Source organism: Balaenoptera acutorostrata, chromosome 2 (genome assembly GCF_949987535.1).
Source record: "Balaenoptera acutorostrata chromosome 2, mBalAcu1.1, whole genome shotgun sequence".
Lineage (NCBI taxonomy): Eukaryota > Metazoa > Chordata > Mammalia > Artiodactyla > Balaenopteridae > Balaenoptera > Balaenoptera acutorostrata.
The window spans coordinates 1616148-1628568 of record NC_080065.1 but is presented as its reverse complement, the minus strand read 5'-3'; the positions used below and the strand labels follow the sequence as shown (position 1 = coordinate 1628568).

General features: G+C 49.6%; 1 protein-coding gene across 1 annotated transcript; it reads right to left on the bottom strand.

Annotated features, from left to right (window-relative positions):
- Window positions 1-1280: 1280 nt before the first annotated feature.
- Window positions 1281-11660, bottom strand: LOC130707049 (myosin-8-like). Its single transcript, XM_057539717.1, has 11 exons — window positions 11654-11660; window positions 11341-11373; window positions 9591-9624; window positions 7113-7236; window positions 6027-6335; window positions 5743-5946; window positions 3986-4111; window positions 3503-3676; window positions 3214-3318; window positions 2558-2653; window positions 1281-1553 (listed from the first exon to the last, which is right to left on the bottom strand). The coding sequence occupies exons 1-11, from the start codon at window positions 11658-11660 to the stop codon at window positions 1404-1406; spliced, it is 1362 nt and encodes a 453-aa protein (XP_057395700.1). The 3' UTR covers window positions 1281-1403.
- Window positions 11661-12421: the final 761 nt, after the last annotated feature.

Below are 12421 nucleotides of genomic sequence, written 5' to 3'. Positions count from 1 at the left end.
CTTGTTGCGGAGCACGGGCTCTAGGTGTGAGGGCTTCAGTAGTTGCAGCATGCGGGCTCAGTAGTTGTGGCTTGCGGGCTCTAGACCACAGGCTTAGTAGTTGTGGTGCATGGGCTTAGTTGCTCCGCGGCGTGTGGGATCTTCCAGGACCAGGGCTCGAACCCGTGTCCCCTGCATTGGCAGGCAGATTCTCAACCACTGCGCCACCAGGGAAGTCCCCAGAGTGATTCTTTTAAAATGTGTGTTAATATCACTCCTCTGCTCAAAACACTCCGAAGATTTCCCATCTCACTCTGAGTGAAGAAAAAAGTCCTCAGGTGGCCCTGAAGCCCTACATGATCCCTGAGGTCCCAGGTTCCTCTCTTATGCCGTAACTATCTTGCTCATTCTCCTCTAGCCCTGCTGGCCTCCTTCCTGTCCCTGGGACATGCCAAACTGCCCCTGCCTCAGGGCCTTTGCATTTTCTTTTGTTCCCTCTGCCTGGAATACTCTTGCTTCCTTCAGGTCTCAGCTCAAATGTGTTTTTCTTAGAGAGGCCTTGCTTGACTCCTCTCTACAAAGTACTAACTGCCTCCCTCTTACTTTTTTTATTTCTCATGAGCACTTACCTGACACATTACGCAGCTTCTTATTTTTTTTGTAGATCTTTTTACAAAAATTTTATGTTGGAGTGTAGTTGATTAACAATGATGTGTTTGTTAGTTACAGGTGTACAGCAGAGTGATTCACTTATACCCATACAAGTATCCATTCTTTTTCAAATTCTTTTCCCGTTTAGGTTATTACAGAATACTGAGCCGAGTTCCCTGTGCTGTACAGTAGGTTCTTGTTGATTATCTATTTTAAATATAGTAGACACAGCTTCTTCTTTGTTGACTGCCTTTCTTTCCTTGCAGAATATAAGTTCCCAGAGGGAGGGAACTATGCTTTGTTCACTGCTATTCCCATAGTACTGAGAGCAGTGCCCGGCGCATAGCAGATGCTCAGTAACCACCTGTGGAGTGGGTGCATGAGTGTGTCCTGTCTGAAGGGGTAACCTCAGTGAGTGGTTTCCTTAGTCATTTGTAACAGTCTAGAGAGACTTAATAAAATTAAGTCCAGTAGAAGATAATTGTGTGTGTGTGTGGTGGAGCTGGAGATGGGAAAGGGGATGCTGGGTGGTGAGGCAGGTACAGATATTGAATGTTCCACAAAGCCATATATAATGTTAAAAAAATAATAGCTAGGTGAGAACTGGGTTTGAGAGTAAATAATTTTGGAAGTAAATGAGTCTGGTTCAGTTTATCAGTTCACTGTAGTTTTTATTTATTCAACATGAAGAGAAAAACATCACAAAGCAAGTGACCCAAAATAGCACATTTTGTGCATTTCTTCAGCCCCTTGGCAGCATCAGGCAGATGTGTTCACTCTGCACTGACTTGTGTGTGAATCTCCCGGCTCTTCACCCGCAGCTTGTTGACCTGGGACTCGGCAATGTCAGCCCGTTCCTCGGCCTCCTCCAGCTCGTGCTGGAGCTTGCGGAATTTGGCAAGATTAGCGTTGGATTGCTCCTCCTAAGAATAAAGTTGTGAGAGTTAGACTTTGTGGTTCTCACTGCACTTGTCACAAACAGGATTATTTCCTCAACTCAGATATTTCCTTCTTACGGTTTGTTTGTCATATCTGATTTCAAATCCAGACAGAACTTGTAACTTCAATTACATTTTTTACTCTAAAGCATGGAAGAAGAAATAGTTTTGAAATGGAAGAGACGAGCTCATTATGTCAAACCCATGTATACGTGAAGTCTATTTACGATGTATGGACTGAGTGGAAAGGAGGAAGAGACCCACGTGCGCTCGCTCACAGAGGTTAGACAGTAAATGTAAGGTCGAATTCTGACTTCGGGAAAATCCCCGTTGAAATGTTTTTGCCATATATTTTGACTCTGGTATACAGAGACGCTGCGGGTGGGGGGATGGGGATAGGAAGAAAGTATGCCCTTTGTTGGTTGGACTTACTACCATTCGTGCCTCTCCCTTTCGTGTTCCCTTTTCTTACCTCTTACCCACTACATTGTGTCTGGAAGAGTGGGGAACAACCAGGAAAAGTGAAGCTGGAGAATCTTTCAACACATCCTAATTTGCTACAGCGAATGTGCAGGGATAAGTCCCTGCTGATGACAGTGGTAGTGAGGGAAGGAGTCAGGTGGGGTAAAAGATTTCTGTTTGGCTTTTGGGAACAATTGATTTTGTGCATTTCTAGAGGGAGAGGAATATTTATCATGGTGTTAGATTTTCTGCTGGATATTCTTTGCAGCTATGAAGTAAGGTGGGTTATTTGGAATTTTCTTTTTTCCCCCAACCCCTACAAATTGCTTAATAATAAAAATATCTCGTCTTGAGGTCTTATTCTATAATTAGGATTTGGGGGTAAATTCATATTTATATCATCTCTCTTAAAATAAGAATGACATATTCTTACTTGGTCTCTTTCTTTCTCATTAACACATTCTCTTAATATACTTTCTACCCCCAACGAAGTTTCCTTCTTCCCTCAAGGGCTTAAAGATACTGACAGCCTCCTCAGCTTGTCTCTTGTATGATTTCACCTTTGCCTGTAATTTATCTACCAGGTCTTGCAGCCTGAGAACATTCTTGCGGTCTTCCTCAGTCTGGAAGTTTGAAAAAAATGGTCTGCATTGAATCCAACAAAATCAACCCACTACAGGTGGTGAAGTAAATCACTTTGATATGATGGCAGGTGGGCCTGGGGTAAATGTGGTCAACTCTGAGGCTTCCTTCATAGTATTAACAGTAGCCACTCTTGTTAAATGTCCACTGTGTGCAGGCACTATATTGGAGAGTTATACACGTCTCTAATCCTTACCTCCCTACTCTGGTGAGTGGATGTTTTTATTCTATTTTACAGGTGATGAATTAAGGTTGAGAGTGTTAGGTAACCTATCCGAGTTTAAAAAGTAAGAGGCCAAACTAGGACTAATACCAGTTTATCTGTCTTTGAAACCTGTATTCTTTCCTCACTTACACGATTTTCTAAAGGCCTTCCTGATTTTCCTAGCTTAGGAAAGGGTCTGTGATAGGTGATTGTGTCATTTGCCCCTTATGTATATCGAGTTAACATGTAGCTATTTGTGAGTACCACATAGTCACCAGGTTTTCAATTTCCCTTTGTGCAGGAAGTCTGGATATTCTAGAAAGCTCTTCCCCTTACCTGGTAGGTGAGTTCCTTTACTCTTCTCTCGTGTTTCTGCAAACCTTTAACAGCCTCAGCATTACGTTTCTGCTCACTTTCAACCTCTCCTTCAAGCTCACGTACCTACAATCAAGAAGGATACTTATATAGTCAGTCTTGGGGGATGTTAATTAACTCAGGACCTACTGACGATATTGGGTGGCTGTCCCCAGCCACAGGATAAGGATGGGAGTCAATATACAAGAAGAGAGACGGATCGGGGAGTGCCGTTTTCACTTCCCGGATTCAGAGAGATTGAGAGACCCACCCTACCCTCCAGCTTCTGGATGTACTTCTTGCTGCCCTTCAGGGCCAGCTGCTCAGCCTCGTCCAGGCGGTGCTGCAGGTCCTTCACCGTCTGCTCCAGGTTCTTCTTCGTCCGCTCCAGGTGGGCGCTGGTGTCCTGCTCCTTCTCTGTCAGCTCCTCGGCCATCATGGCCGCCTGGTTAAGTTCACAAGAGGCATCAGTGGGCCACCCACCCCTCCTATGCGGGCACACGGAGGGCGCTGTGAGGCTGGCACTAGGCACGCTGATGCTTTCCTCCTTGCCGCAGCCACCGCTGATGCTGCACGGTTCCCCTCCCGCTTTGCCTCTGCTGAGGCTCCGCCTCCTTCCGTCTGTCCGGGAAGCCACCACTGACTGAATGCAGGGGTGCGGAGAGGAAGCCTACTTGCAGGTCCCAAAGGGGCGGCGTAGAAGCCCCTTTCTTATCTCCAGACAGCACCTCTGATAAGAAAGAATGGAGCGCACATCCGTGCCGGCCTTCTTGGCCTTCTCCTCTGCATTTTTGGACTCCTGGATAGACTTCTCCACCTCTGCCTGGCATTGGGCTATGTCAGCTTCCAGTTTTTTCTTGGTATTTATCAGGCACGTGTTCTACAAGAAAAATTAGATAAGAGGTTCGGGCTACATTTGGACACTTACAACGATTGGAAGGGAGAGGGTTGGGTGGGGAAAGAAGTCACGCTCGAGAACGTTCCATTTCTTATTTTTCACACAGGTGAAAAAAAAAAAGACTTTCATTTTTGATAGACAGATATCCCAAAACAGGCCCGAGAATTGTACATAAAAGAATTGAGTAAATGATAAATGTGGACATTCAAATATTTGAGGAAGGATAAATTATTTAGTTAAAGGTGCTGGAACAAGGAAATGGTTGACATAACTGTGAAATGAAAAATAATTCTCATGATCAAAACATTGTACAGAGTTGTTAGGATGATGACAAACGAGGAAACATTTGCAATGTGCATTACTGAAAAAATATTTCCTTCCTTAATATGTAAAAGAGACAAATCATTAAGAAAAAAGGGCAAAAGTACAAATAGCTAAGACACACCAGAAGAAATACAAATAGCTAAGACACACCAGAAGAAATACAAATAGCCAACAAATATGACAAAATGTTCCACCTCATTAGTAATCAATCAAAGAAATAAGAATTTTTAAAATGAGGCATTTTCAACCATAAAATCGGTGAAGATTAAAAAAAAATAATAGCTAAGCACTCTCACTTATTTTCCCCATGGGAGTAAAAATTGGGACAACTTTGTGAAAGACCAGTTTACAACATATCATAAATGTCTTTGCTGTTTTGACCATGAATATATACTTCCAGGAATTTACTTACTTTTAGGAATATTAAGGAAATAGTAATCATGGATATATGTGAAATTTTAGTTATGAAGAAGTTAGTCATACAATCTTCTAATCACAAACATTTTTATTGGGAACAGTGTAAAAATATCCAACCGTAGAAGCCTGATTACATACACGTGCCATAATACACAACTACCATGGACGGCTTTTCTGCCATGAAAGAACCGTATCGTAGAAAACTATTTTAACATATAGAAATATGCTCACAACACGTTGTTAAATGAAAAAAAGTTGCAAAAGGATTGATCACGTTTACAAAAAATATCATATTTATGTATAGAACAAGAGCCTAGGAGATTCCAAAATGCTAACAATATGGTTGGTATTTTTCTAGTTTTTTGGCTAATTCAAAAAATAGTTTTTAAAGCAAGGAATTTTGGGGGAATTCCCTGGCGGTCCAGTGATTAGGGCTTTGTGTCTCCACCACGCAGGGCACGGGTTCGATCTCTGGTTGGGGAACTAAGATCCCGTATGCCATGTGGTGTGGTCCAAAAAAATAAGAAATGAAACAAGGAATTCTTTAACTTTCCTAAAAGTAATTATTTCAAAAGACAATCCTAATTTTCTAAGCTTGCAGCTTAAATGTTACTGCCTCTGTGAAGCCTTTTCCAGCCCTTTTATGCAATAATTTGTCATGCCTTGCTCTGATTTCCCCATGATCTTTTATCTTCAGATAAAAGAAAGCTCAGCAATCTGTCTATCTAGAGACCAAGTTATTCCAAGAACTAGGCCTAATGAAAGTTTGTCTTGACCACTAGCCTGGAAGGAGCGGTGGGAACTCCTCTCCGTCAAGCCTGGGTCCTGCCTGCCTCCAGGGTGGACCCAGAGTGGAGTGAGGACGGACACACGGGGGGGTGAAGGAGCTGCACGTGGTCGCTGGCCTCCAGCAGCTCGTGCTCCGCCAGCTTGCGGGTGCGCTCCGTCCGCGCCAGGGCCACCTTCCTCTCCTCCGGCTCCTCCAGCGAGAGGCCATTCCTGCGCTCCACGAGGGCCAGCTGCTCCTTGAGGTCCTCACTGCTCCTCAGGGCGTCATCCAGATGCAGCTGGGAGCCCTTCACGAGAAACCAGGGGTGAGACCGGAGCCCAGGGCAGGCTGAGGTCCCGCCAGGTCCTCCAGGGGCCGTGCACTCACCTTGAGCTGGCTCTGGACTGAGCACAGGTGTTTCTGGGTCTCTGCCACCTGGCGGTTGGAGTGGCCCAGCTGAATCTCCATCTCACTGAGGTCTCTCTCCATCTTCTTCTTCAGCCTCAGAGCAACATTCCGGCTCTGGATCTCAGCATCCAGCACGCTTTGCATGGCCTTTGCTGCCCGCTGGCTGTTTCTTTTCAGCTGCTCGATTTCTTCTTCCTTCTCAGTGATCTTGCGGTCAAGCTCAGATTTCAGCTGGTTCAACTCTAGCTGGACACGCAAAATCTTGCCCTCTTCATGCTTCAAGGAACCCTGATAAAAGTAAAGGAGTGATTGGGATTGCCGGGGGCAGCCACCTTCTTGAATGAGGTTTTTCATCCCCATTAGGATAAAAAGGGTATTATTAGGCTCATTTTACAAATAAATAGAACAGTACTCAAAAAGGTCAAACAGTTTGCTCCCAAATTGTTACTAGTAATGAAACTAGAACTGAAGCTTTGTTGTTAACAATCTTATGTCTTGAGGAGGACAGAGCATCGTTTTCAATTAGTAAAAATTTTGATTACTGTGTCTTTTTAAATAGTGACCATAAGCCAGGAGCCAACCTCTGCTCAAAAAAGACAGAGAAAGACAGAGGAATTGCTCTCCTGTTATCCTGCATAGGGCAAATTTCCCTAGACCCTCTTAAGCATCCGCCCCTCACTGGCCACAGCTGGTGACAGCATCAGGATCCTGCACTCTTTGGACCACACAGAATTCCCAGCAGCCAAAGATGACCGTGTATAACTCTCTGTTAAAACTAAGGGATTCTGAGCTGGCTCTCATGATGTTTGGTGATTGAGTTCTTGCTTTCTGAGAGGAAGACATTGAGGACATAATGAACAAGTTTATTTATTCAATAGGAGAAATACGATGGACTAGAGAACACCCATGAGGCGAGGCAGCAGAGAGCAGCTGGTCCCCCCCAGGGCGGGGGTGGGGCTGGAATCTTCCCATTGGAGCCCCAGTGCCTCCTGCAGGAAGGGCCCCTGGGGGTGGTCTAGTCCCCTTCCTCAGCGCCCCGCCCTCCTTCACATTCCAGACACGTGCCTCCACCTCTTCCAGGGCAGCCTGGAGGTCTGACTTTTCTTGCTGCACTTGCTTCCTGGTCTTCTCCACTTCCTGAAGATTCTTGCTCATTTCCGCAATCTGCATGGTTAAGTCGGAAATCTCTCTGCAAAGGACAGGCTTGATTTAGGCTGTTTTCACAGGCTCTGTCTGATAGCACAGGCATTTGCCAGGGAATTTGGGGATTGGTGATTCATTCATGACCTTCATATAGGAGAGGACAAATACAGTGAAACCTTTCGGGGGAGGTGTTGACAAGACACAGGTGTGTGGCCTCACCTGAAGATGCAGAGGGAGGAACAACAGAACACCTGTATGACCCTGAACCTTCACACGGTACACAAAAGGGTCACAGAGAGGACCGCGGGAGACTACTGTGGAGAAAACACATAGAATCATGGTCTCAGAAATAGAAGGGGCTTTAGAGGGCATTGGGTCTGGTCTAGTTTTGTAGGTCAGCGGTCTGAGATCCTAAGGGATCTAATGACAGGATCAAGGACACAAAGCCATGTAGAGACAGAATCCATGGAAGATATGTTCTGTAGAAGAGCACGGAGCTTAGCAGCCCAGCGAACCCTCTGTTCTCCAGAACAAGGCTTCGCTGTGACTACGCCTTACATTGGGGAAGTTTGAGTCTCAGTGTAAACTGAGTAGATGTGAGGATTTTGTGGGGCATCGGGAAGGAGGAGGCTGTGGCCAAATGGGGGAGTGGTGGCCAGAAGAGAAGGGGGGCTGCCACACATCTGTGATAGGGAGAGAGCTGGGGGCTGTCACACCCCTGTGATGGGAAGACAGCTGGGGGCTGTCACATACCTGTGATGGGGAAACAGCTGGGGGGTGTTACATACATGTGATGTGGAGACAGCTGGGGGCTGTCACATACCTGTGATGGGGAGAGATTTGGGGGCTGTCAGGCACCTGTGGTGCAGAGACAGCTGGGGGCACTCAAATACCTGTGATGGGTAGAGAGCTGGGGGCTGTCACTCACCTGTGATGGGGAGAGAGCTGGGGGCTGTCACACTCGTGTGAAGGGGAGAGAGCTGGGGGCTGTGACTCACCTCTGATGTGGAGAGAGTTGGGGGCTGTCACACAACTGTGACGGGGAGAGTGATGGGGACTGTCAAACACCTGTGATGGGGAGAGAGCTGGGGGCTGACACATACCTATAATGCTGAGAAAGCTAGGGGCTGTCACATACCTGTGATGGGAAGAGGGATGGGGGCTGTCACTCACCTGTCGTGGGGAGGAAGCTGGGGGCTGTCACTCACCTGTGATGGGGAGAGAGCTAGGGGGCTTTCACACACCTGTGATGGGGAGAGAGATGGGGACAGTTAAACACCGGTGATGGGGAGAGAGCTGGGGGCTGTCACATACCTTTGATGCTGAAACTACTGGTGGCTGTCACATACCAGGGGTGCAGAGACAGCTGCTGGCTGTCACATGCTTGTGATGCGGAAACAGCTGGGGGCTGTCACATACCTGTGAATGGGAGAGAGTTGGGGGCTATGGGGCACATGGGATGCGAAGACAGCTGGGGGCTGTCACATACCTGAGATGGGGAGAGAGCTGGGGGCTGTCACACACCTGTGATGGGAGAGAGCTGGGGGCTGTCACTCACCTGTGATGGGGAGAGAGCTGGGGGCTGTCACACACCTGTGAAGGGGAGAGAGCTGGGGGTTGTCACACACCTGTGATGGGGAGAGAGTTGGGGACTGTTAAACACCTGTGATGGGGAGAGAGCTGGGGGCTCACACATACCTCTGATGAGGTGACAGCTACTGGGTGTCACATACCTGTGATGGGGAGAGAGTTGGGGGCTGTCACTCACCTGTGATGGGGAGAGAGCAGGGGGCCTAACACACCTGTGATGGGTAGAGAGCTGGGGGCTGTGACTCACCTCTGATGGGGAGAGAGCTGGGGGCTGTCACAGACCTGTGACAGGGAGAGTGATGGGGACCGTCAAACACCTGTGATGGAGAGAGAGAGGTGAGGGTTGTCACATACCTGTAATGCTGAGAAACCTGGGGAGTGGCACATACCTCTGATGGGAAGACAGTTGGTGGCTGTCACTCACCTGTCATGGGGAGAGAGCTAGGGGGCTTTCAGCCACCTGTGATGGGGAGAGAGATGGGGACTGTTAAACACCTGTGATGGGGAGACAGCTGGGGGCTGTCACATACCTGTGATGGGGAGAGAGGTGGGGGCTGTCAGGCACCTGTGATGTGGAGAGAGCTGGGGGCTGTCACATACCTGAGATAGGGAGAGCGCTGGGGGCTGTCACTCACCTGTGATGGGGAAAGAGCTGGGGGCTGTCACACACCTGTTATGGTGAGAGAGATGGGGACTGTCACATACCTGTAATGCTTAGACAACTAGGGGCTGTCACACACCTGTGATGGGGAAGGAGCTGGGGGCTGTCACATACCTCTGATGGTGAGAGAGTTGGGGGCTGTAACTCACCTGTGATGGGGAGAGAGATCGGGGCTGTCACACACTAGTAATGAGGAGAGAGCTGAGGGCTGTCACTCACCTGTGATGGGGAGTGAGCTGGGGAGTCACACATACCTATGATGCAGAGATAGATAGTGGCTGTCACATACCTGTGATGAGGAGAGAGCTGGAGGCTGTTACATACCTGTGATGGGGAGAGACCTGGGGGCTGTCACACACCTGTGATGGGGAGAGAGCAGGGGGCTGTCACTCACCTGTAATGGGGAGAGAGCTGGGGGCTGTCACACACCTGTGATGCGGAGACAGCTGGTGTCTTTCAGATACCTGTGAAGTGGAGACATTTGGGGTCTTACACATACCTGTGATGGGGAGAAAGGTGGGGGCTGTCAGGCACCTGTGACGAGGAGACAGCTGGGGGCTGTCACATACCTGTGATGGGGAGAAAGCAGGGGGCTGTCAATCACTTGTGATAGGGAGAGAGGTGGGGGCTGTCATACACCTCTGATGGTGAGAGAGATGGGGACTGTCAAACACCTGTGATGGGGAGAGAGTTGGGGGCTGTCAGGCTCCTGTGATGCGGAGAAAGCTCGGGGCTGTCAGATACCTGTGATGGGGAGAGAGCTCGGCGCTGTCACTCACCTGTGATGTGGAGAGAGCAGGGGGCTGTCATACACCTGTGATGGGGAGAGAGATTGGGGACTGTCACATACCTGATTCGCTGAGACAGCTGGTGGTTGTCACATACCTGTGATGGGGAGAGACCTGGAGGCTGCCATTCACTTGTGATGGGGAGAGAGCTGGGGGCTGTCACTCACCTGTATTGGGGACAGAGAGGGGGGCTCTCACTCACCTGGGATGGGGAGAGAGCTGGGTGCTGTCACTCACCTGTGCTGGGGTGAGAGATGGGGGCTGTCACATACCTGTGATGGGGAGAGAGCTGGGGCTGTCACGCATCTGTGATATAGAGACAGCTGGGGACGGTCAAAAACCTGTGCTGGGGAGAGAGCTGCAGGCTGTCACAAACTTGTGATGGGGAGACAACTGGGGGCTGTCACATACCTGTGATGGGGAGAGAGGTGGGGGCTGTCAGGCACCTGTGATGCGGAGAGAGCTGGGGGCTGTCACATACATGAGATAGGGAGAGCGCTGGGGGCTGTCACTCACCTGTGATGGGGAAAGAGCTGGGGGCTGTCACACACCTGTGATGGTGAGAGAGTTGGGGGCTGTCACTCACCTGTGATGGGGAGTGAGCTGGGGAGTCACACATACCTATGATGCAGAGATAGATAGTGGCTGTCACATACCTGTGATGAGGAGACAGCTGGAGGCTGTTACATACCTGTGATGGGGAGAGAGCTGGGGGCTGTCACACACCTGTGAATGAGAGAGAGATGGGGACTGTAAGAAACCTGTGAGGGGGAGACAGCTGGGGGCTGTCACATACCTGTGATGTGCAGACAGCTGGGGGCTGTCACATACTTGTGATGGGGAGAGAGTTAGGGGCTGTCAGGCACCTGTGATGCGGAGAGAGATGGGGATTATCACATGCTTGTAATGCTGAGACAGCTGGGGGTTGTCACACACCTGTGATGGGGAGAGAGCTGGGGGCGGTTACTCACCTGTGATGGGGAGAGAGCTTGTGGCTGTCAGTCACCTGTGATGGGGGGAGAGCTGGGGTCTGTCACTCACTTGTGATGCCGAGAGAGCTGGGGGCTGTCACACACCTGTGATGGGGAGAGAGCTGGGGGCTGTCACTCACCTGTGATGGGGAGAGAGCCTGGGGCTGTCACACCTGTGATAGGGAGACAGCTTGGTTATGTCACTCACATGTGATGGAGAGAGTGCTGGGTTCTGTCACACACCTGTGATGGGGAGAGGGATGGGGACTCTCAAACACCTGTGATGGGGAGAATGCTTGTGCCTGTCACATACCTGGGATGGGGAGACAGCTAGTGGCTGTCATATACCTGTGATGTGTAGACAGCTGGGGTCTGTCACACACCTGTGATTGGGAGAGTGCTGGGAGCTGGCACTCACCTGTGATGGAGAGAGAGCTGGGTGCTGTCACTCACCTGTCATGGGGCGAGAGTTGGGGTCTGTCAGACACCTGTGATGGGGAGAGAGCTTGGGGCTGTCACTCACCTGTGATGGGGAAAGAGATGGGGACTGTCAAACTCTTCTGATGGGGAGAGAGCTGGGGCCTGTCACATACCTGTGATGCGGAGTCAGCTAGCTGCTGTCACATACTTGTGATGTGGAGAGAGCTGAGGGCTGTCACATACCTGTGATGTGGAGAGAGCTGGGGGCTGTCACTCACCGGTGATGGGGAGAGAGCTGCGGGCTGTTACTCACCTGTGATGGGGAGATAGCTGGGGGCCTCACACACCTGTGATGGGTAGAGAGCTGGGGGCTGTGACTCATCTCTGATGGGGAGAGAGCTGGGGACTGTCACACACCTGTGACGGGGAGAGTGATGGCGACCGTCAAACACATGTGATGGGGAGAGAGCTGGGGACTGTCACATAGCTGTGATGTGGAGACAGGTGGGGGCTGTCACATACCTGTGAAGGGTAGAGAGTTGAGGGCTGTCAGGCATCTGTTATGCGGAAAAAGCTGGGGCCTGTCACATACCTGTGATGGGGAGAGAGTTGGGGGCTGTCACTCCCCTGTCATGGGGAGAGACCCGGGGGCTGTCACACACCTGTGCTGGGGAGAGAGATGGGGGCTGTCACATACCTGTGATGGGGAGAGAGCTGGGGTCTGTCACCCACCTGTGAAGGTGAGAGAGCTGGGCATTGTCACGCACCTGTGATATGGAGACACCTGGGGACAGTCACACA